The following is a 24,689-nucleotide window of genomic DNA, read 5'->3' on the forward strand; positions in this document are numbered from 1 at the left end:
ATTATGAACTAGCCCAATACTCATAGTATTATCATTCCATAAGAGGTTCTTAAATATTTAGTATTATAATAGTACAAGGATAGGCTAAAGTGTTCATGCATTAAGTAAAATGAATAACTAAAGTATGTGCATACATGCACAAAGTAGCACTTAAAAATAATTTACATCTATTGAATTGTTTGACTGTAATGGACAACTACCCACCCCAGGAAAAAAGGTTTTATTCTTTTTACTCTCCAGTCTCTTTGAAAGCAGCTTGAAAGATTATTCTCTCTTTATAGCTTCCTTCTATACTGTATCTGTCATATTAAGCTTCAGTTATTGTTTCTGTTAGAAATAATTGTATGTTGTCTTAGAACTGATTCTGCCACTCTTAGACTGATTATACCACACACAGTTGATTGCAGCATGAATAAAGGTGCCAGAGTTGGACTTTAAAAGAACAGGATACTGATGTCCTAAATGCAGAACACAGTAAATTAACAAAATTGGTATAGCCTTCTCTGGTTATTAGAATCACATTATATGGCAGCTAGATAATGTGAGCAAAGTAAAATGTCTGTGCAGCACCTCATCAGAAAACTCTTTACAGTTTTGGTACTTCACTGTACTTTATTCATTAATTCTAATAGGTGGTGGGGAAAAAAGCTTGCATGTCTAGATTATGGTTTAAGATTCTCATTCTAATAAGCAGCTGATTCTGTAAAGCAAGATACTAATAAGAAACTGAAAATGCATGTACTACAGTGCTATTGCCATTTGGTTTGGGGGTTTGATTCTACTATGCGGCTAATTCTATTAAGATTCTAATAATTGGTAGGCACTGTAAAAAAACCCAAAACATCAACCCATTGTTTGTGGATATACAAATCAGAAATAGACTAAAAGGCTTTTGGGGGGGGGGGGGTAGGTGAATGTAGGAAGCCCTTTTACTCTGTCTGTACACCTGTATTCAGTAAAGGACATCTCTGTTGCCAGTGGTTAAGCCCTTCCAGCAGGCAAGCATGGCCAGAGGCAATTCCTAGCCCAGCAGTTTGTCAGATGCTAGCACTGTGGGGAGCACAGACCTCACTTCTAGTTATTAGACATGAGAGCAGCTTCAAAGAGTGTTACCCGTAGTCATCTGGGAAGCATTCTGCCTGTCTCAGAGTTATGCAGGCAGAATGCATTTTGCCACCACTGCCAGTCCCAAACTACTCAGCATGTCCCACGTGGTACTATACATTGGCCCTTGCTATAAAAGCCACAGGAGAGTCTAAGCATTTTGTTTCACTGCAGAAGTTCTTCTGATTGTTACATTATTATTAATTCCAAATAGAAAATAGGCTGGCAATACTGTGTGTTCCTAAACAGATGTCACTTTTCAGTAAATGATACCACTAGCAGTGCTCTCAGAAACATGAATTTAATTTAATACTTTATTTCCAAATCCATTTCACAGTTTATACTTGGTGAGAAATGCTCCTTACCATACTGACTTTCAGCATAATCTGATGTGCAGTGTATATGCACCTTTCAGTGTTATAATGCACAGAATACTAGAGAAGATAAAATTGGTGCATTGTACAGTTGTTTCCTGTACAGTGATCTATATGCAGAGACTTGGAACTGGCAGTGAAAAGTTGCAGCTGTATTTTATTATCACTGCAGAGTGTGATGTTTTCTTCATTTTGTTCGCTTATACTAATTCTCAAGCATTATTTGGTACCAATATAATTTTTTTTACTAACAGACTCCTGTTTTCTTAAAAGATAAATATGAATGAAGGATGAATGTACATGTGTGCCCAAAGATGCATTTAATTAGAGGTAAGCTGAAGGAGCTATGTGAAGAATTGAGGTGGGTAATGCTGATAGAATGATGCAGAATAGCAAGGGAGTAAGACTGGGCAAGAGAAGGATATATCTTTGGACTTGTGATACAGGGGGGAATTTTAGGTTGACGCAGTTGGACAGCCCTTGGCCAATGGGAGGAACTGGGGGTGGTTGGCAAAAGGTGGAAGGGTAAAGAACAGTGAGCAAGATATATTCAGGCAGAGAATCAGAAGAGATGGAAAAGAATGAAGCCTGAAGGTGAGAGTCTTAGTTGTACAAAATAATTTTAATAAAAAAATTAGATCAGAAAATGAAATCAAATATTGTTTTTATATTTCTGTTTCTCTGCCTTCTGTTTTTACAGTCTCACGTTGCCAAATTGATGTCTTTAATTAGTCTTTAATTAGGCTTTCCTGGTTATTAGTAGACTTTCATATTCAACTTTTTTTTCCACTAAAAAGTTGTACTATGAAACTATAAACTTTTGTATAAATTATATTTTAGTTTAGGTTGAAGACAGAGTATTCTAGAGAAACATTGGGTGGGTTGATAAATCTATTGATTAAAGTGTTTGAGCATGGTCTGGAGCATATTAGATCAAGCTGAAGTACTGATCTCCTTATGCCTGGTTATGGAGTTCCTGTCCTTTGTCTTGCCACCTCATTCTTGACTAATCTTAGCTCAGTACAATCTCGAGGAAGCCTAAATTCCTCCGGTACACACTCTAACATCAAGGGATTACTTTCATGAGTAAAGTGAAACATACAGAAAAGTACTTGTGGGATTGGGACTGGAAAAACTACAGCCTACAAAAGAATTTTGCCTTGGTGCAAGATAAAATATGAGTGAGATTAAGCCTGTTTATTGTAGGGTAAGCATATTCCGGATGCTATAAGAACAACTAGTGGGTAGTTGCTCAGCACTGCTGAAAATCAGCTTCCTTCAAAATGTTGCAGGATGAGTATCCAGTGTTTCTTGTCATCATGAGTGGATCCAGGATTTTGGAAAAGGGGGTGGAGAAGCATCAAGCTGCATTGCAGGAGTAACTGTACCCCAGCCTCCAGGTCCCCCCCCGCCCGAGGCAGACCACACTGCAGGAGCAGCAGTGAAGGATTTAAAGTCCCTCAAAGGGATAAAAATCTTTTCTCCCCCTCCCTTTCTTTCATGATCAGTGGCATGTTTCCTCCCATTAATTCCCCTCCCATCCCCTCTTCCTTCTCCCCCACCCCAACTTGTCATTATTGCTGTCCTGATCCAGGAGAAGCAGAAGAGCAGGGGCTCCAGAGTCGGAGATAGCAGCAGTGGTGAGGGGAGGAGGAGATGGGAAGTGCTGCTGAACATGGAGAGGAAGGCAGGGGGGACTTACTTGCTTAAGAGGCTTAAAAAAACAAAGTCCCCAGCTGCTGCTCCAGTGGCGTGGTTGACTGAAAGGAGGGTGCATCCATTCCCCTTGACACCCTCCTGCCCCTTCTTGTTGGTATACAAATGAAGGATTTTGTGTAGAAATGTAAAAGGTAATGATGGTTATTAAAAAAAGGATCCAACTGGAATAGTACTTGTAAATGCATTCTTTTATAACGTTTTGTAAAGGTTAATAAGATACTTTACCAATACCTGGAGAAGGACACCTAGTACCCATGCAGTCTAATAAAAGACATCACTAAAAAAAGCCTTGCTTCTACCAATATGATCATAGAACTGAATCACTTATTAAACAAAAAAAGAATCCCCAAAGCATTTACAATTGAAATAAAACAATCTAAGATTTTTGGCACAAAATTCCAAATTAGGTCAAAGTTTTGTGAAACTAATTTAAATAATTTTGTTCTTTTCTGGTGGTTTAAATTGTGATGAAAACAGTTAATGTTTTATTCTATTTCAATCAGTCCACCCTTCAAGAAGCAGATGGGGCTAGGTTAAGAGGGATTGAATAAGGCAGGGTTGGCCAACCTGCAGCATACATGCCATAAATGGCAGGCAGCATGATGGCAGACAGACCAGGGACTGGAAAGCAAAGCAGCAGATTAGACAGAGGAAGGGGATCAGAATGGTACTTAGGGAGGATGTGGAGCTTAATTTATGGCATACTTGCCAGAATGGTTGGTAGCCACTAGAATAAGGTGTTATATTGTATGATATGCTGCTTTTTATTACCAACAGACCACCTAAAAAAACACATGTTCTTTTATCTGAGTGATTCTGACATGACACTGAAAAGTTTCCTTGGTCCTACAGGATTAGTGCTTAATTGGAATGATAAAGAAATTATGTTAGGCATTGGACTCTAAGCACTTATGAAAGTGTACAGGCAAAGTGAAAATACAGTATTTTATGTTCCCTCTGTTTATATTTGTGGAAAGTAAATATCAAAGCAGTAACCGAAAGTTATTAGAATAGAGGTAGCAATAAAATATAAAAAGGAACCATCCAAACCCACCAGCCCATATACTAGTTGTCCCAATAATTAAAAAGACACTTGGATATCATAGCTCCATGTATCAAATCTCATTTTGACAAACTCATCATTTGCTTTTCTCTTCCATTGTTGGCAAAGTGCTTGAACTAAAGCTTTAGGCTGAAGAGTGGCTCTTTCCCAAAGAAAATATTAAATTAAAGTTTGTCTATCCTTCCTTACTAAGGAAGGAACAGTATCTCCTGATGTCTGAAAAAAGTCCAGGTGCCAGAAACATTAGTATGGCCATGCACCATCAGAACCAGTCAGTTGTGAAGCCACCAGATTCCAAACACAAATGTTAGGAGAGCAGAATAGTAAAAATATTTGAATCTAGATCAATGTCCCCAGAGGCAGGCTTTATCTATTATGGGAATCCCTCCAGTTCTATCCTACTTCCTGAGGCCACAGGCCTTGGCCTCTCAGTTTGAAAAGGCTCCATCATCCATGAGCCAGTGCTAAAAAAAGGTTCATTCAGCACAGGGTGCAAACATTCAGGACTGCAAAATAAAGAGAGAGCCAAAGCACAAACACCAACAAATACACTTGAATTTGAATATGCAAAACATTGACTGCTCCTGCATGTGTGCTCCAGCTCAGTCACCACAGTGATCCTCATGTGCATAAAGGCACCCAATCAACAGAGCCTTCAAAATCTGTGAGATGGCACCACTAACCACATAGTTGTCTCTCACATTATTTGTCAGGAGGTATCCACTACCATATATCCCTGTATTTGAATCCTTATTGAATGAAGCAATGTTCCAGGCAGCTAAAATCTTTCTAAATGACGGTCTCAGAAATATTCCTTATTAAGTACCTTATTCAATATAGTGCTTTATTAAACGGTGAGCCCTTGTGTTGCAGTGCTGTTGCCCAGATTCACAGTGGGAAATGTATCTGTAATCAAGCTGTGTGCAAGAATCCTGATGGGATTTGCAGGGGGGAACATCACAAAGAAAAGACCCTTTTCACAAGCTGAATCTTCTTTTTACTCATTTTCTCTCCTGTGACTTTGTCCAGTAAAAGGAAAACATGTTGTCATTCCCTACCTTTACCCACATAATCCCTTTAAAAATTAAAAGCAAAATAAAATAAAAGCCATCAAGAAAGCTTCTGGGCATATCTTCTTCCTAGCCTCTCTTCTTTAACTGGCAAGCAAATTGCACTTCTTTTTTCCAAGGTTACATTTTTTGCCCCAGAGCATCTAAATAAATAACCCTGTCAACTTAAACAACAGTTTTCCAGGGGGAGGATACACAAATGCCACATAAATGCAAAGAGGTAAAAGAAATTTTTTAATTAACATCACCCTTTCTGCCAATGTCAGGGTCCATCTCTTCCACCTCATCACCTTAATCTATCAGGAGGCAAACTGATTGTCTTGGTTCAACCAAGATATTAAATCACTGCTGAAGGTTAATCCTAAAATATCTATAACCCCAGGAGAGCTAATCACAGGCTCTAAGTCCTCTGGCAGTGCAAAGAAAAAACCTCAGCCCCCTACCCACAAAACCTTGCTCTTCATGTTAATCGCTGCTCTTGCCGCAGATGCAAAGTTGTGTAAAGTGTCAAAAAATATGTCCTCGTCTTCTACATTGCCTACCAGCACTATGACATCTTCTGCATGTGTGAAAATTATCATTGACAAGTGAAATTCCTCTCTCCATAGTCTGTACATTTAAACCCTGAAATGCCCTTTCATGATACAATAAATGATCCAGACAAAAACAAATAAACTCAACAAACAGTTGTACCTTGTTGTCTAATGTGGTATTATCTGTCCCTTTCTCTGGTTTTCTCTATGAAGGTACATAGTCCTTGAGTATGTAAGAGTAACAGGTGAGCATGCTACAAGCGAATGTGATATTGTGACAAGACCAACCGCAAGTAAAGTATGTTCACTCCTTCAAAAGCTGGCCTGACCCAAGGCTGACACATAAGCCTCCTAGTTTGAAAATTTCCCCAAAGCACACAAAGTATCTGCTATTGTGCAACTTTTAACTGAATTTGATTAATGAGGATACAGTAATTTCCTTGCTATTTTCCTAAATCTCCTGGGTAAAATGGGAGGCAGACTTTTGTAATTTGCATTCAAAGGTGTAGTAGATCTGCAGTTCTTAATATCTTTCAAATTCCCTTTTTGCTAGGAAAGATAAGGAGGATCTCACTACTTCTAGTCTAGGCATCTTTGAAAACACGACAAAAAGTGGATCAATGAACCTTAGATAAAATCCCTCTCAGCCCCAAGGGAAGTTTCTTTCTTCACTGACAAGATAGCTGCAAAAGTCTTCTCTATTGGCTTTACAAATGAGTCCTGTTCCTGATCTGCTAAAGTTAAAAAACAAACAAACCCCCAAAACAAAAAAACCCCTGAACATGCCATTAAAAAAACCTGCCACTGCTGAAAAAGAGAAATAGGTTGGCCCTGAAACAGCTCACAATAATTTTCCTGAACAGTCTTCACATGTTGCTAGGGTTCTTGTGGGCCTCCCTAATACTAGGTTTCCATAACAGTGTCAGATCTTGCTGCATTCTCTAATGGGAGAATGTGAGTAGATCATGACATAATACTTCACATCCAAATGGCCTCCTCCCTTGTTGTCATTCCACTCTATACTAATACTGGGTAAGTATAAAACATCCCAAGTTTTATCCTCCAGCATATGTATTATGTTCCGTCTTAAATGTCAGGATCAGTGAGCCACAAATATGGGCTCTCCTGTAATGCTCACACCCCCAAAACATTGTTGCTTAGATTACAGTCTGGGACAATATTTTAGGGGCAGATGTGTTATGGATTCACCAAAAGTGATCATATTAATTTCAAGGATTTTAGCACCTAAAATCAGATGCTTTGAGTATCAAACCATCCTATTAATTGAACTGTCTATAATAATAGGAATGAGTTAATTTGTCTAATATGAATCTGTTCAAGCATCATGCATTTAAAAGGTGTAGGGCAGGGGTAGGCAACATAGTTGGGCAGAATGTCAAAAACACCTGCACCTTTGACCTGTAAGATGTTGGCATAGTAGGGGTGGACAAAAGGGGAGCCACAAGGTGCCCGATCCTTGATGTGGCAGGGTAGCCCTGGCCCCTTCCCCACCGTCTGCCCTGAGGCATGTGCACCAAGCAAAATGCCTTTGCATGCCCTACTCTGTCACATGTGCTGGAAGTTGCCTACCCTGGTCTAGATTGAGATCAGAATTACTGCAGAAAAAAAATCAAATTAAAAACACAGTAAAATAAAACAGCAGGCAGAGTGAAAAGCACATCCAAAATGGCACTGAATAAAGGAACAGGGAGGGGAGCAAATGTGAACTGAAAAGCGCAGGGTTCACTGTATAGCAAGGGTGACATCACAGCCACATTGTAGTTAACAGGAAAATGATTCATGACAAAAATAGAGGTTTAAATTGCAGGAAAAAAATGATTAATGTACAGAACTAGTTAAGAGGTGTGTAAAATCTGTATCTCCAGGAATCTCACCCATTCTTTATAATAATTCTGAGATCTTTATTATGTCAGTAGGAGAAATACTAGTGTGCATTTTCTTGCTTTGCATGGTCTTTACAAAAAGCCAACTAATAGTTCTATTGGAAGTTCAATATTACTATAACATTACTATTCATCATAGATAGGAGGGTGAAGTACCATGTTTGCATAGTAGTTTACAGTCTGAATTTTTCCACTGAGGTTTCTCAGTTATTATTTGTTGTAAGTTAAGGCATAAGCAAGTACTCATCACAAATATGATATTTTTTTTAGTAAGATAAAGTACGCTAATACAGGCTATGTAGTTGTAATGTAATGTTCCAGGCAAAAAAAAATCTATATAATCCAAACACAGCATAATTAACTAGTGGCTGGTATTACATGCACTTCAGCAGTTACTAAATTGTATTACTATATCAAACAAGTCTCTCCAAATTATTTTGTAAATTGAATGCAGATACTAATGTACTTCTGTATTATACATTGGTGTGGTGCCACCAAAACAAAGAGTTGCAGTACATTTCCCTTAATTGTGAATGTTATCCTGTCAACTTGAATTTAACTCTTTCCAAAAATAATGTGCTAATATTGATAACAGGTGTATTTATATTGACCTTCAATAGTGGTCCCATTTTTCATGCATCTCTTCAAGATGCTTATGAATGTGCAAAATTATGTTCAATGCAGTTCCAGCACAGAATCCCAACATGTAGTAAAATTTCAAATTTATCATTTCCTCTTCCTCATAGATTCCCTCAAATGTGGTACCTCACATTTTACTTTTGAACCTTACACCCCAGGTATAGAGATCATCTTTCTGTCTAAAAGTATATGTATATGTACTTATATATATACTATGCACTATACTAAAAGTATACGTATATGTACTTGTGTATATATATACTACACACCATGTATATGTATATGTATATACATAGGTATATGTATAGGGCTTTTTGAAGCTCTTCAAGCACCATGTACCAGTTGGGAATGTAACTTGAAAGCTATTAAATGTTCTTTCCCCCAGAACCTCAGCTGCTCTGTTTCTTTAGGTATATGGTTGAGGGTACAAGTACCAACTGGTTTGTTTTCTAGCCTTCAAGGCTAAGTGCTAGAATTAATGGGTCAGAGCAAGCATCAGAGAGCCAGTCAGAGATGTATATGTCTCTGTACCACACAGACACGAGACATAAGGAGAGGGATAGTGCTGCTCCTGTTCTAAGAAAAACATAGGAATTCATTCCCTTCATCCAAGAAATGGAGAAAAGAATTGACTCCAACAAAAGGGGATGGAATAGAGAGAAGATGAAGAAGGAATTCACTCTGGTCCTATAAACTAAGGCAGAGAACTGGAGAGTATTACATATGTGATGCCAGTACCCTTGCAGCCCAAAATCACAGTGGCATTTTTTGGCTGCCATAAACCACTCTGAAATCATATTTTGCCTTCTATTGTCACTCATAACATTTTCAGTGATACAGGTTTCTAAGTGGCTTCATCCCATTGAAAAATAGCTGTTTTGGAATATTATTCTCCCAGGCATACTGCTGTATTTTGGTTTGTTTTTCAGATGCTAGAAATGCTTATGTGCATGAGAAGTCAAGTGTGTAAAGCTATTCGTGTGTAAATATTTGCTGGATCAAACCTTTGAAATAATAAGGAAAAGAATCAAATAATCCATGTCTCCTTGATGCAGTCTGAGGGGAACAGAAATAATATTTTATAATTTCTAGTTGAAGATGCATAAGAGGTACTGCCTTGCACTGCATAATGGGTGTAATTTCCAGCACTGTGCTACAGATAGGTTCCTAGCAGATTCATAGTCTCTTGCAAGCACTAATATGTTACTTGTTATTTGTTAACAAACAAACAAACAAATGCTTTTGTTACTGTGACAAATTTTGTATTGTTTATAGTTAAATAGAACAAGTTTCTGAATAAGGAAAACTGAACAAAACTGAAGGAAAGGATGGCTGTGACCTAAAATATCTAGCCACAAACTAATTTTGTAATTGCATATTCTGGTAGTAGTAAAATTGATCTTGGATTTTAGGGCTTTGTCCCTACTCAAGCTTGCACCATTTTAATTCAAGTGATTAAAAATTGCAACTTTGTGTGTGGAGCAAACCTAGGCAGTATTGCAGAATATCTGAGTTGGAAGTGAACTTGTACATAAAAGGAATATTTCTGGCAAGTGCTTCCTTTTTCAGTAATGTACAAAATAATGTAGGAGGCTCTTCAGGGAATCTTCTCACCGGATTATAGAAAGAGTGGTTTTTGATTTGGGGGATTAAGGATAAGATAATGGTGAAGTCAAGAAGTGATCCTTTTGGTCTTCCAAAACAGAGACAAGAGGTACAGTAATTTCTGTTTGGTAAGGCAATAGGTAATGAATGATCTTAGTTGAATTATAAAATGTATCTTTAATGAGAGATGATTCTTAGCATACCTTACCACAAAGATGCAGAGATTCCTCCTGTTTTATGATTACATTGGTCCAAATTTGAGTGGCAGCATTTTACACCTAATTTGCAAAGATGTAAATAACCACACCATATGGGAGGATCAGGCCTATTCATTGAATGACACCACTTTTCATTAATGATAGTGCATCACACCATTTTAAGAAGGTATTAAAAGATTAGGTTTTTTTAAACTTTGGAGTCTGATGAATGGAGCCTGTATTTTCCTGGGAGATTCTTTTTTCCTTAATGAATGTAAATAGTGCTTGTCTTTCATTGGGAGATCATTCTTTCCTCTTTTGTAAAGCAGAGTGTTGAATTAGAAGAAACATAGCAGAAATGTTGTCTGGTGATGATAGCTTGTAAAAAATGAAAACCATAATTTAGTATCTTTTATTTTAAAGATGAATGACTTTTTCATTGTTTTGTTACTAATAGCAAATGCATTTCAAAATCAAAGTAACTTGTTAGAATCAAAATCTTTACACTGCTACTGAATTGGTGTTTTGATTTCTTTGACATGATCCCTGATTGCTGTAAGTGAGAAGAATCAGTTCAGTATTTTTGTTCTTAGATCCCCCTCCTTTGTCTTGCAGCTACTTGTGGCAGATTCCATTAACAATTGCAGTAGGAAATACGAGCCACATCTCATCAGAGGCAATTATATGGGTGTCTAACAAATCAGGTAAAAATAAACTTTCCTCCCAGTGGAATCTCGTAAAGCATACTTGTGTTTTCCTGAACTGTTTCTTCAGAATTGATCTTAGGTAATTGTTTAGTTGCTCTGCATCCAATTTCAGCTGCTTAAAAATGAATTGGAAAAGAGACAGTTGGGGGGGAAAGATAGGAAGGAAGCAGGCAGGTTAGTAATTTTTGCAAAAGTTAGGTAGTGTAATGAAAAGCTTTTTAAGCAGAAATATATTTCAAAGCAGCTTTTTATATCTCAGATGATTGAAAGAATGTAATTCTCTTTATAGTGTGAATGTCAGATAAAATATCTTTTGTAGTAAAACTTCTCCTAAATGTAAAATCTGTAAACTAATAAATGCAAAATAGTTAGGAGAGTAACTTTAAGGCTGAGACTTTTGGCAAGTTTTTAAATATGATCCATGGTCCAAAACCTGTGCTTAGAAACATTTACTGTCCTTAAAGTCATTGCTTTCCCTGCCTGGTCACTAGATACAGGATTTTGAAATCACATTATTCTGATTACCATCTTGCTTCTTTCCCACCTTCAGTTCTGACATGATCGTAGCAGCAACTATCTTGAGAATGGCTAGACCTGGGAGCCAGTGCTTTTTATCAGCTTGGAATTCTGTTTTGCAACTAGGATAAAGCATTTCTCTCTTTCCATAGTAGTTCATGAAGGAACTGTTAATAAATGTATATCAGAATTGCGGTGGATGAGGAAGGAAAGTTGGGGATTTGAACGACATGATTATAAGGGGAAGAGAGGGAGCCATACCTCCATACATGCATGGGCAACAGAGGAAGAATTGATCCCAGTTTGTAGTACAGAAAACCTTTCAGAGTAAGTTGAACTAGAAGGAGGAAATAGCTAAGCCTGCCTATGCCTGTCTTTCCTTTTTGTTCTTTTGTAGGTCAGTAAGGGGTAAAGGTAACATAGACCATTAGCAACCTGCAGGGCTAGAAAGGAATGTTGTACACTTGGATAGCAGTGGAAATCTGAGAATCTCAACTTTCTAGTGATGCAAGATGTGTGTTTCTAGCCCTGATTACTCACAATATATCAGGCCTTGAAATGTTATTGCTGTTCCCATTATCTAACATACATTTTTTAGTCCTGGCTCAGGGCTGGGCATGGAACCAATGTCATTTTTATTCCTAGAATTTAGGCGCAGAGAGGTGAGGAATGCAGAAGTCAAGTTTCCCCAAGCAGCATAAAGTTGGTCACAATATTAATATCTTTTTTGTAGTACTTCAAGCCGCTTGACACTTTCACACTCAGTCCCACCCTTCTTGTCTGCTCTTGTCATTCAGGGTTTGATTCAGCTCCCATTGAAGTCGGTGGACAGACTGCCATTGACTATAGTGTAGTTGATCAGATCATTATAACATCATGCACACACAGCTCTCTCAGTCTGCCATTGATGCCAGCCTTGAAAGCTCATTTATCAATTTCTCACACAGTTATCTTCACAGTTTCTTCGTCTCTGCCCTTTACTCACAGACTGTCCTTCTTGAAATAATCCATACAGCCACTATTCTCCTCTTAAATTCTACTCCTGTGATGAATACAAGCAATCTGCAAAGTAATGATGGCTGTTCTGAGCAATAATTTTGGGATGGCTGTTATGTATATCTTTAAAAAAAAATTCAAATGATTCAAAATTCAAATGATTCTGTGCTGTCAAGGTGTGTGCATATCTAATTAATATAATTATGATCCATTGTCATTATCTGTGTCCTTCTTCATTTCTCTTTCCATCACTCATTTATTGTTCCTTGTTTAAAATTAGATTATAAACTCATCAGGGCAGGGAGGGTGTCATCTTGCATGTGTGTGCAACGTCGACACAAATGACATCTTGGGTGATAAATCAGTAAAAACAATTAATGAGAAGAACTCTAGATATATGTAATGTGTGCGCCTCTGCATGCACTGTACATATACCATGGTGGACTTGATGCTGCTGTGGGAATCCTTAGACGTTTCCTGCTGTTGGTTCAGGGGTGGTGGGCTTGTTACTGCAGAAGGGTAACCTAGATGGTATATACCAGAAGGGGCAATTTCCAAGCTGTTTATCTGGGGGGAAGGGGAGGAATCCAGGTGTGTTTCCTTAGTTAGGCTGTTAGAGTCCTGAAACAGCTTCTACAGTGTGGAAACAATTTTACAGCTGGAGGTTGTGGGGGTAGATCATCACTAAGGGAATCTATAAGTGTGGGTCAAGCTGCACTTTCCTTTTTGTAAGGATATGTAATATACACATTCACATCAATTCTGTTGGATTTTTTTGAGCTTCCAGATTTTGGTACAGACAGTATAGACATAAAATGGGACTGTGGGTCATTTCTAATGCCATTATACACACCGTGCATCTTGGGGATATTTAACTGATGTTAAAATTCCAAATCTTTGCCACATCCTGTCTTTTATGCTGATATTGGAAGCATTTTTGGAAGTCTGGCAGGCAGCCCCTCTGGTGAGTATTCTAACTTTTGCACACTTTGAAGTCTGTAGAAGAGAAGACCGAGAGGGGATTTGATAGCAGCCTTCAACTACCTGAAGGGTTGTTCCAAAGAGGATGGAGCTGCACTGTTCTCTAGCTAATGACAGAAGTCAAGTTCTGGCCTCAAGTTGCAGCAAAGGAAGTTTAGGTTAGATATCACAAAAAACTTTCTCACTAGGAGGGTGGTGAAGCACTGGAATGGGTTACCAAATGCAGGGGTTGCCAACCTTTTTATGCTGAGGACCGGCAAACTGCAGACCGGAACTCACCGCGGACTCCAAACTACAGACCAGCAGTGCACTTATACTCGGTATAAAGGGTTGGCTGCTGGTCCACAGTATGCTGCTCACTTCCAGTCCGCAGTTTGCCAGTCCACGGTTTGCTGGTCTACAGTCACTTCCACTCTGGCAGCTAACCCTCCTGCGGACTGGCAGCTAATCATTCATTGCCCGTGGGTTGGGAACGCTGACCTAAAGAGGTGGTCGAATCTCCATCCTTGGAGGTTTTTAAGGTCTAGCTCAACAGCGCCCTGGATGGAATGATATAATAAGGGATGATCCAGCTTTGAGCAAGAAGTTGGATTAGATGACCTCCTGATGTTCCTTCCAACCCTAATTTTCTATGGGTTATCCCTCTTCATGTATGGTATATCCCTCTTCATGTATTCAACTGAGAGGTAGGAAGCCATAGCAGTTTAAAAATGGGTAACCAAATGTATTACCACCACGTAATGCTCCTTCTCCTTAGTGGTGTGAGGTAATGATTTCACAGCAGAAAATGCACCATGATTTTTACCAAGGGTTCACCATTTGTTCACTATACTGATGGAAGAGGCTTTTCATGAATGTTAGTTTTCTCTTCAGCAGGTATAGTGACAGAATTACTTGGCTGACCCCTTTATTATTCCTTCTGACCAACTTTGTGTCCTCATCCAAGAGCCACACAATGTTGAATACCTGTTTTGTTAGCAATCTGCGAACAAGTGACAAGTGGAGGCGGCCACTTGTGTTTGTGAAGAGCAATGGGTGCAAGATGCATGTATGACTGCTCTCGATTCATTCAGATGTTTTCATACTGTCAATCACAGAGTTTCATTTTTCTCCGCATCCTGCTTCATTTTGCAAGGCACATAGATCGAGGCCAGCACCTCTTTAATTGTCCAGTATGCCGAGCAAAACTGGCTGAAGTGGCCACTGATCACATCTGTACCTGCGAACCCCCTTGCAGAAAGATTTCCCAGCGACCCAGACTGAAGCAATGACCAAGGCAATGGATATGCAGGAAGCTACAATCCTGCACTGATTTGATATGCAATCCATTGCCTCTTGCTACAAAACCAGCCTCTCAAAGCAACCCGTGTTGTTCAGGACAAGACACTGAAAGGACTGACACTGTGCTAAGTTCCTCTACACCGTCATTATTATCACCACATCCTGCAACCTGCTTGGCTTATGTCCCCAGGGCAATATTCATCCTTGAGGAGCTGGGTTCTCTTGACTCTTCCTTTTTGTAATCTAAAAGGAATTACTGGAGCACATGGTTTGGAGTTTTCACAAGCACATTTTCATTGAGAAAGCCCAAGACATCAGGCATTGTCTTTCTTCCTTTCCACCATAAACGTCTCCTGAGAACAACACTTTCTGAGCAGCCACATGCTGGATTCCATTCATTTCCCTAACACAGTTCTCAGATGGGGACTGTGTGAGGGTTGAAGCCACAATGCTTGTCGTGGAACAGCATTTGTTTTTCTCTTTATGAGTCTGACAGCTGTCGAATCTGACCTGGATTGCTTCCATTTCCACTTTTCCTCTTTCAAAGCAGGGAAAGAAGTAAAGGGGGCTCTGTGAACCAAAATCATTCAGTAGATCCTGCCTTATAGCATAATCTAGCAGCAGTGAGGATCAGGGAGAAATACAGTAACTTGGCACCAAAGATGAAGATGCACAGTAGTTCAGTGACCACTGATCCTGTCACTTGAACATGGCCACTAGCCTCAAGCTACTGCTTATTCTTTGTGCTATCGCATGTGTGTAAATCAAGCCAATCCCACCCTCTTACATAGTTAGTGAATGCATGCATCCAATAAAAGAATACAAAGGGAATGTGTGATGAGACTGACATATCAGAAGATACCCTCTGAACCTTTTTTTCCCATGTACAATAATGGTAAGTCCAATCCAAGCAACATAACTATTTTAGTATGATTTGACTTGTTTCATTTTGCCATTTTTCCATGAAAGTTTGTCAGAAATATTTTAGCAAGTCCTAATATGTATAAAAATTCCTTATATTGATGAAGCTATTCCAATAAGGAAGGGGAAGAAGTTACATTGATATAAGTAGGTGTCTACCAAACTTAAGGCAGCAGCTGGATGATTTTGTGGACAGATCCTAAGGCTGGCAGCCATTTTTGTGGGCCAATCATGGCATCCCCCCATGCCTGTGATTGGTTGAGGGGATCCTGATGGCCCCTCCCCTTGGTGGTGATTGGCTGCAAGGGCTGTGTCATGTGGCCCTGTCACCTCCACCAATTGGTGGAGGGGGTGGGGCTGTTTAATGGGCAGCCCTCACAGCCAATCAGTGGCAAAGAGTGGGGGTAGCAACCATCTTGCTGTTCCAGCAGCCCCCCTCTCCTTCTCCTCCCCCCACCCCACCAAATTGCAGTTTCCTCCAAAATCTCACAATCACAATTTCAATACATCCCTATATGTAAGACACCAGTTAGGGATTGTACCAATTTATTTATTTTGGTGGAAAAGTTATATCCTTACCTGAAATATTTTAATTGGTACAAGGACTGGGTGTAGACAAAACCTGTATTTCGCCAGCACCACAACACTTTCTTTTAAATTGTGCCTGGACCTGATCTGTTAAGGTACTGTGCTTCCTGCAAGGAGTCAGACATATATCCTATTACTGATTTTTAATAGAAATTAAGGCAACGCAGAACTGGTAAGTAGGTTCTGAGGCTCATGTTATTGAGCCTGATTTTCACTTAAATCTTGTCTTCAAAAGGAAAAAAGTGTGTTTATAGTTCATCTTAGCTATCATGGTAATTAACACAGGGTAACAGGCTATTGAAGGCAGGTCGATTTCCTACATGTTTTAACTTGACCTCTAACTTGGGTCTCACTTCACCTTTGAGTTCAGTAGTCTTTTTCACTTTTGTTAGTTACTATGTCCTAGCTAACACATGAGCATACCTCTTTACTGGTGAAGACTCATCCTAACAGGAAGGATACTTTACAGTGCGCATGCAGTGCAGAAGCACCTTAATTGAGTACAAATGCAATTAACACCAACAGTAAGACCACTTTACACTACTTGAGCCAAGCAAATGAGACTCAGACCTTATTCATTTCATTACTTCAAAACCAGATGTCTTTATAAAAATTAACCAATTCACCCTAAACATCTCCATTATGTAAGTGGCAAATGTAGAGTTCTAAAACAACGTAATTTTCTGAGCTATCCAAGTGAAAAATTAACTACTAAGCAATACTATTGGAGGGGAAAAGTAGTGTACATTTTGACTTGCCTAAAACTCAAATATACCTCTATAGTTTAGTCTGAACTTAAAAAGAAATCAGTCTGTGGGCTGACTGAGACCTGTAATGTGAAATTTCTGAAAGATTTAAAAAAAATGTTATGAGTGATTGACTACAGGGTTCAGAATGGGATGATCACCTTCTCCTTAACTGTAGTGTTACTGTTGTGATACTCTAATAAATACATTTTTGATAAGTGGGTAAATTGCCCATGTGTATAGTGTTCTTCAGTTCCACATAATCACCAGAAAATCATGAGGGAAAAGATGACCTTCTTTCATAGGAAACCATGAGAATCGACAAGTGCATCAAATTCCAGTAAATTATATAGAACTATGTGAAGTACATACATCAGACAGCCCTTTAAAATAACCACCTGCTTGTTTGAGCTAGGGCAGCATGGAAAGATTCTTGCCTTCTATTGCAGGAAAAGGTCAAAATATCAGTGTCCTTATTGAGAAATAACGAGAGGTTATGATTGTACACAGAGCTAACTGAAAGCAGTGATAACACCATCAGTGTTTGAAAAGATATGGTTGTTCTGTATTAGAACAATTTGTGTATGAGATGTCCTAGAGCTGATATTTATGGAATAAGGTATTTCAGAGTTGTCATCTGTAAATGACAGTATCATTCTACATCATGTCATGAAGCATAAGTGGTTTACATTACTTTGTGAGTAAAAGCTAGATGTGAAAATACTTTAACCAAAAAGAAATATATATGGTGTTCCCTTTATTTTATTATATACCATCTACACAGTCTGCATTTTGTTTATCTCTTTAGAAGGCTATTGGATAGCATGCAATCAGATGTCTTTTTTATCATTTGCCAATTCAAAAGATTTTAAGTTATGTAAAAGCAAATGAATTAACCGAATACAAGTACTTATTTTCAAGTGTTGTCGCATTAAAAAGGGGTTCTTTATGGAAACCTCATATACAGAAACAAGTACTAAACTAACATAGTAAAAATAGCCACACTTTGTTTTCACTTCCTACAAAACTGTTCAGCTTAATCTGTCTCACATGTGAAGTACAAGCCAGAGTTGTGAACCACAGAAGGGTAGGCTAAAGAATAGTTTGCTGCTTTCCCTGTTCTGCCCCACCTGTCCATAGAAGGTGCACTACACCCTACAGTCCTGAATCTCAGGCTGCCAGTATAGAGCTAATTTCAATTAGTTCACAGCCCTGACAAGATTCTTCCTGGATCTTGACTCTGGAGAGACTGCAAAGTTCCTTTGCATCCCATTTTGTGCCAACCCTGGTTGGTCCATTCTACCTTTGTTAGTACAACAAGGACTTAAAACATACAGAAGCAATGGGTTAATATGCCCTCTGATTGGGCATTTATACACATACATTTGTCTTCTCCAACGCACCAGAGATCTGGCATGTCACCCGGCATAGATCGAGTCTGCTCTGCATGCAAGCTGACACGCTTGGCGCTGCATCACATACATTTGTATGAATGGCAAAATGCACATCAGCGCTGGGGAAAATGGTGGCGGTGCGCTTTTGAACGAAAACAGCTTTGAGGTGTTTTAGTTCAAAAGCACGCTGCTGCCATTTTCTCAGTACTGACGCACATTTCACCATTTATGCAAATGCAAGTGCCACAGTGCCAGGCACTTTTAAAAGCATCCGGCACTGCGGTGCAATCATATGTACAAATGGCCGTTCAGTCTACAGCTGTCAGGATTTGTCCCTCCTTATATTACCAAGTATTAGGAGTCAGGGCTACTTCTGCTCTAACTTCTATGTATAATAACTGCCCTTCAGACAGTTAAGTCCCAAATTTAAATCCCAACCAACCCCTCCTTCCCCTGCTGCTGCCCTACACAGCAGACACTTAACTATGTATGGAAAGGTTTAAATTCCCAGGGTGCCTCTGGTTCTACCATAGAGTTCCATAGATGTGCGTGGAGAGCCAGTCTCTTTTTGACAGTACCAAACAGCTTATTGCCTAAGTTCTGCTGTCTGTCTTGCCCTGGCCTGGTAGACAGGGTGAGAACTTCTCTAAAGGATTAGGTCTTGCAAAAAACATTGAGTGGCAGAACTGGTACACCATTTTGTATTTTAATGTTTAGAGCGCTCATCTGCCTGATTAAGAGAGGGCATCTGAAACCAGGTCGCCTATCTTCCAAGTGAGTTCACTAAACACTAGACTACAAGACATACAAGATAGGACCTGGATTTCCCAGGTAAATGCCCTAATTCAAATACCAACGAATCATCCTTATTGTGGTGCAATGAATATTTAGGTATTTACACAAAACGGAACAGTTTCAATAGTAAAGACCAAGAGAATTCCGCAGAATCCCATATAGGCTCATGGTTAGAGTGCTCATGTCAGAAGTGTATAAAACCTGCTTTCAGATCCATTTTGTAAAGTAGGCAGAAGGCATGTTGAACCGAGAAAGAACTCCCACAATCCAGGTAAGTGTTCCCAACAGACTGCTAGATATAAGGAGAGCACCTCAGGTGATTAATCCTAAATTCAAGGAGGCATGTCCCTCCATCCCAGATTTGGCAGCTAATTACCTTTGAGGGGCAGAATTAATGCCGTCCCTCATTCTTTGGCATTTCTTATCAGCTACCTTAGGCAGCTTCCTGATTAGTTTAATCAACGGGAGATGACATGATAGGGGACCTCCAAATCGGTAGCTATCTGGGAGACAGTGATCACCTTATGATAGAATTCAACATAAGACGGCGAGTGGGAAAGGTAACTAGTAGGGTGAAAGTGCTAGACTTTAGGAAAGCTGATCTCATTGCACTCAGGCGATTAGTCAAGGAAGCACTGCAGAGTAGGAGTTTTGATGGGATGGGTGCCCAAGAAGGGTGGCTGTGCCTAAAGGAAACGATCCTTTGGGCACAAAGCAAGACGATCCCCGAGCGAGGCAAAAGAGGGAAAGGGGCCAGGAGGCTTCCATGGCTGACCAGAGAAATCCAGGGCAGCCTAAGGGCCAAAAGGGGAGCACATAAAAAGTGGAAACAGGGTGAGATCACTAAAGATGAATATACCTCCTCTGCTCGTGCTTGTAGGGAGGCAGTTAGGCGGGCCAAAGCTACCATGGACCTGAGGATGGCAACCCAAGTAAAGGACAACAAGAAATTGTTTTTTAGATACACAGGGAGTAAAAGGAAGGCCCAGGGAGGAATAGGACCCCTGCTAAATGGGCAGAAGCAATTGGTGACAGATAGAGGGGACAAGGCTGAACTCCTCAACGAGTTCTTTGCCTCAGTGTTCCTAAGCGAGGGGCACGACAAGTCTCTCACTGGGCTTGTAGAGAGGCAGCAGCAAGGCGCCAGACTTCCATGCGTAGATCCTGAGGTGGTGCAGAGTCACTTGGAAGAACTGGATGCCTTTAAGTCGGCAGGCCCGGATGGGCTCCATCCCAGGGTGCTGAAGGCACTGGCCGACGTCATTGCAGAGCCACTGGCGGGAATATTCGAATGCTCGTGGCGCACAGGCCAAGTCCCGGAGGACTGGAAAAGGGTTAACGTGGTCCCCATTTTCAAAAAGGGGAGGAAGGAGGACCCGGGCAACTATAGGCCGGTCAGTCTCACCTCCATCCTTGGTAAAGTATTTGAAAAAATTATCAAGGCTCACATTAGTGAGAGCCCGGCAGGCCAAATTATGCTGAGGGGAAACCAGCATGGGTTTGTGGCGGGCAGATCGTGCCTGACCAACCTAGTCTCCTTCTATGACCAGGTTACGAAACGCCTGGACACAGGAGGAGGGGTGGATGTCGTATACCTGGACTTCAGGAAGGCCTTCGATACAGTATCCCACCCCATACTGGTGAACAAATTAAGAGGCTGTGATGTGGATGACTGCACAGTCCGGTGGGTGGCGAATTGGCTAGAGGGTCGCACCCAAAGAGTCGTGGTACATGGGTCGGTCTCGACCTGGAAGGGTGTGGGCAGTGGGGTCCCGCAGGGTTCGGTCCTTGGACCTATACTCTTTAATGTCTTCATCAGCGACTTGGACGTGGGAGTGAAATGTACTCTGTCCAAGTTTGCAGATGACACAAAGCTATGGGGAGAAGTGGACACGCCGGAGGGCAGGGAACAGCTGGAGGCAGACCTGGATAGGCTGGACAAGTGGGCAGAAAACAACAGGATGCAGTTCAACAAGGAGAAATGCAAAGTGCTGCACCTAGGGAGGAAAAATGTCCAGCACACCTACAGCCTAGGGAATGACCTGCTGGGTGGCACGGAGGTGGAAAGGGATCTTGGAGTCCTAGTGGACTCCAAGTTGAACATGAGCCAGCAGTGTGACGAAGCCATCAGAAAAGCCAATGGCACTTTATCGTGCATCAGCAGATGCATGACAAATAGGTCCAGGGAGGTGATACTTCCCCTCTATAGGGCGTTGGTCAGACCGCAGTTGGAGTACTGCGTGCAATTCTGGGCGCCACACTTCAAGAAGGATGCGGATAACCTGGAGAGGGTACAGCGAAGGGCAACTCGTATGGTCAAGGGCCTGCAGACCAAGCCCTACGAGGAGAGACTAGAGAAACTGGACCTTTTCAGCCTCCGCAAGAGAAGGTTGAGAGGCGACCTTGTGGCTGCCTATAAGTTCATCACGGGGGCACAGAAGGGAATTGGTGAGGATTTATTCACCAAGGCGCCCCCGGGGGTTACAAGAAACAATGGCCACAAGCTAGCAGAGAGCAGATTTAGACTGGACCTTAGGAAGAACTTCTTCACAGTTCGAGTGGCCAAGGTCTGGAACGGGCTCCCAAGGGAGGTGGTGCTCTCCCCTACCCTGGGGATCTTCAAGAGGAGGTTAGACGAGTATCTAGCTGGGGTCATTTAGACCCAGCACTCTTTCCTGCTTATGCAGGGGGTCGGACTTGATGATCTATTGAGGTCCCTTCCGACCCTAACATCTATGAATCTATGAATCTATGTGTCTAAGTCAGGCTGAGGCTTCCACAGTGTGACAATTTGCCCCAGAGTTGAGTCACAACGTTGAGCTGAAGTCTGCATTTGATTTAATTTTTAATCTATATTTCTGCAAGACCTGGTTTAAATGCAGTTTTATTAGTTTACCTAAAAGTGTTTTTTTAAACCGATTAATTTATGTTGACACAGTTTTGTGTGTAGACAATCTTAAATCAATTTAAATCTGATGGATAAATTCAGAGGAAGAAGTCAAACCAATGTAACTAATTTTAAACCAAAATATATATTTCCACAGTTATTTTCACCAGTTTAGATGAACCCATTTCAATAAACTGCTTAATTAAAACTGGGACAAGGTGATGTATACAGGTACTCAAATAATTCTAAGCAACAGTTGAGTGACTCCTGTTTTTTTCAGCTTCAGAAAAATATTTTGAAAAAGCTGTGGTAGGGTTAGAGTTGTAGCTGTGATAGTCCAGGATATGTCCTCAAGGCAAGGCTTCTTCCTTACTGGAGGAAGGGCAACTCATACCCACAAGCTTGTCCAGCAGCTTTCCCAACTATACAGTTGGTCCAATAAAATGTATCACAAAGAAGCCTTGCCCTTTTAAAAATATTTTAACATCAGTATAGTTTTCGTAGTGCAAAAGTTGTGTTGTTCCTGCATACAGTTAACTTCTATGTATAATGAAACTACACGTGTATAAAACTATATAGGTGCTTACATGTTTTTAGAGGCCTTGCTGCATTCTCTATTGTTACATACATCCTAAAATAATGATTATTTTTGTGTATTGTATTCTGTGCTAGTAAAACTAGCGTTATGATGGAAGTGTTACTTTCATTTGTAGTTTTACTCATTTATTACTTTACAAAAAAACCCAATAAATTTGTAAAAACAGATTAACGACTTGGCATAGCAAAATGTCTAGAATTAGGTGGTATATGTGAAGTGTTAGACCACATTAATGTTTCTGCTATGTATTTTCTTTAGTTTCATGCAGTTTAGGCATACTGATTAGTTACCTGTTGAAGCTATGTCCGTAAGAAGTTTGAATGTAGCATTTAGTTTTAAAACAGATGACAAGGAAAACAAATGTTAGGTTGTGGCTTCTATCAGGACTGTGCAAACAAATTATATTATACTACTTTGTTATGTGACACAAGAAAAAAAACACCTTTGATTTTATAGTAAGTCCTAGTTTTATGGTAATAATTAGTTGGATCAGAAAAGATTACTGATTTAAAGGAATTTTAATGAGATGTTTAGAGTCTGATCCTGCATTTCTTGCAGTCAAAGAAGTTTGAAGTGTAGAATTTAACTAATTCTGGCTTTTGAGTCTCTGCAAATGATTACATACATGTTTAGCTTTAATCATGTGAATAATGCTGTAAAAAGCAAGTGTTAAGCACATGTAGAAATGTTTGCAGAATTGTGTACTAAATCATTATTGAAAGGGGAAAAAAACAGGTTAATTGGTATAAGATTAATTGGTTTAAATCAAAAGGAGAGCCTGTCAGAAGCAAGCAGCCACAAACTATACTAGTGAAAACACTCTCACTTAGAAACTTGATTACAAAGGACCTAATACTACTTCCACTGATTAGGCACACAGTCATTTAAGGGTTATTTATAAACCAAGAGTTTGATTCTTCCCTCACAAGTCACTCCATTGAAGTTGTTGGAGTTGTACTTTAATAAAACTGAGCTAGTGAGAATAAAATCAGACCTCAAATCTTCAAAGGGTAATTGACTTCTAGTTAAGAATATATTGAGAAAATGCATCTTCTAGGCCCCTAACCTGTAACAGGATCCTCACGGGCAGGGATCTATCTGTGAGGTCAACTGGCTGAATCAGTGTCCAGCATTGATTTCCCCTTTACATTACTTCAGGTAGAACTCAAATATTGAAAGTTATTATGATTTTAAAGGATTAACTGTGTTATTAGTGTTCTGTTTATTCTTTTAAAGGTTATAATAATGTATTTTATAAATAAGAAATGAGGAAAAGATGTATTTTTAGAGTGTTAAGTTCCTTTTGAATATATTTTTTTAAATATTTAATTTTCCCCCATTTACTCTTCTTTGTTTCCAGAATACCACAGAATTCCTGCCTTAGATGAGGCAAATTGGTTGCTGGGTAACATCAATCAAACTGGCTACTTCAGGGTTAACTATGACATTAGGAATTGGAGACTGTTAATTAACCAACTGATGAGGAACCACGAGGTAAGCTCTTGGTTTCACCCTTAAAATCTGCTTTTGATGTGTGAGCCTAGGCTGCTTTTATCATCCTAAATGGTTCCATTTTTCTGATTGCTCCTTACAGGTTATCTCAGTCAGTAATCGAGCAGGTTTGATCGATGATGCATTCAATTTAGCCAGGTATGTTTTCCTGTAGATAATGTAAGCTAATATACATTACTGTAACAGTTCCTGCATTCATTTATGCAATGGATGTGTGTATTTTGAAGTTAAATATTTTAGAGTGACTTTAATTCCTTTCTCCTTTCCTCCCACTCTTTCTTGCTCTCTCTCTCAGTACTGAGCATACAGCACTTTGACCATTCTTGATCAATAATCGCCGTAGGGTATTTCCGAGTGTGGAAAAGCTTGATCAATTTTGCAGCAAGTTCAATTTAACACTTTGGAGATAAATAATCTCTTCCCTATTTCTCTAATGAAGTAGCTTTTTTAAAAAATGACCCTTGTGCTGTATTTAATTTGTGATGGAAAACACCTTCAAGCTTCAGGGTTTGTTTGTTTGTTTGTTTTTGGGGGGGGGAGGAAGAGGAGGTTGCTCTGA

At 39.9% G+C, this 24,689-nt stretch overlaps 1 protein-coding gene across 4 annotated transcripts in view; it reads left to right on the forward strand.

Moving 5' to 3' along the window:
• Window positions 1-24,689, forward strand: part of TRHDE (thyrotropin releasing hormone degrading enzyme) — a 334,099-nt gene that overhangs the window by 238,692 nt on the left and 70,718 nt on the right. For all 4 annotated transcript variants that reach the window (XM_059726094.1, XM_059726093.1, XM_059726092.1 and 1 more), the window contains exons 10-12: window positions 10,824-10,912; window positions 23,979-24,112; window positions 24,213-24,268. In XM_059726094.1, the coding sequence (XP_059582077.1) occupies window positions 10,824-10,912; window positions 23,979-24,112; window positions 24,213-24,268 (279 nt within the window). The remainder of the gene's footprint in view (window positions 1-10,823; window positions 10,913-23,978; window positions 24,113-24,212; window positions 24,269-24,689) is intronic.

This window comes from Alligator mississippiensis, chromosome 4 (assembly GCF_030867095.1).
Source record: "Alligator mississippiensis isolate rAllMis1 chromosome 4, rAllMis1, whole genome shotgun sequence".
NCBI lineage: Eukaryota > Metazoa > Chordata > Crocodylia > Alligatoridae > Alligator > Alligator mississippiensis.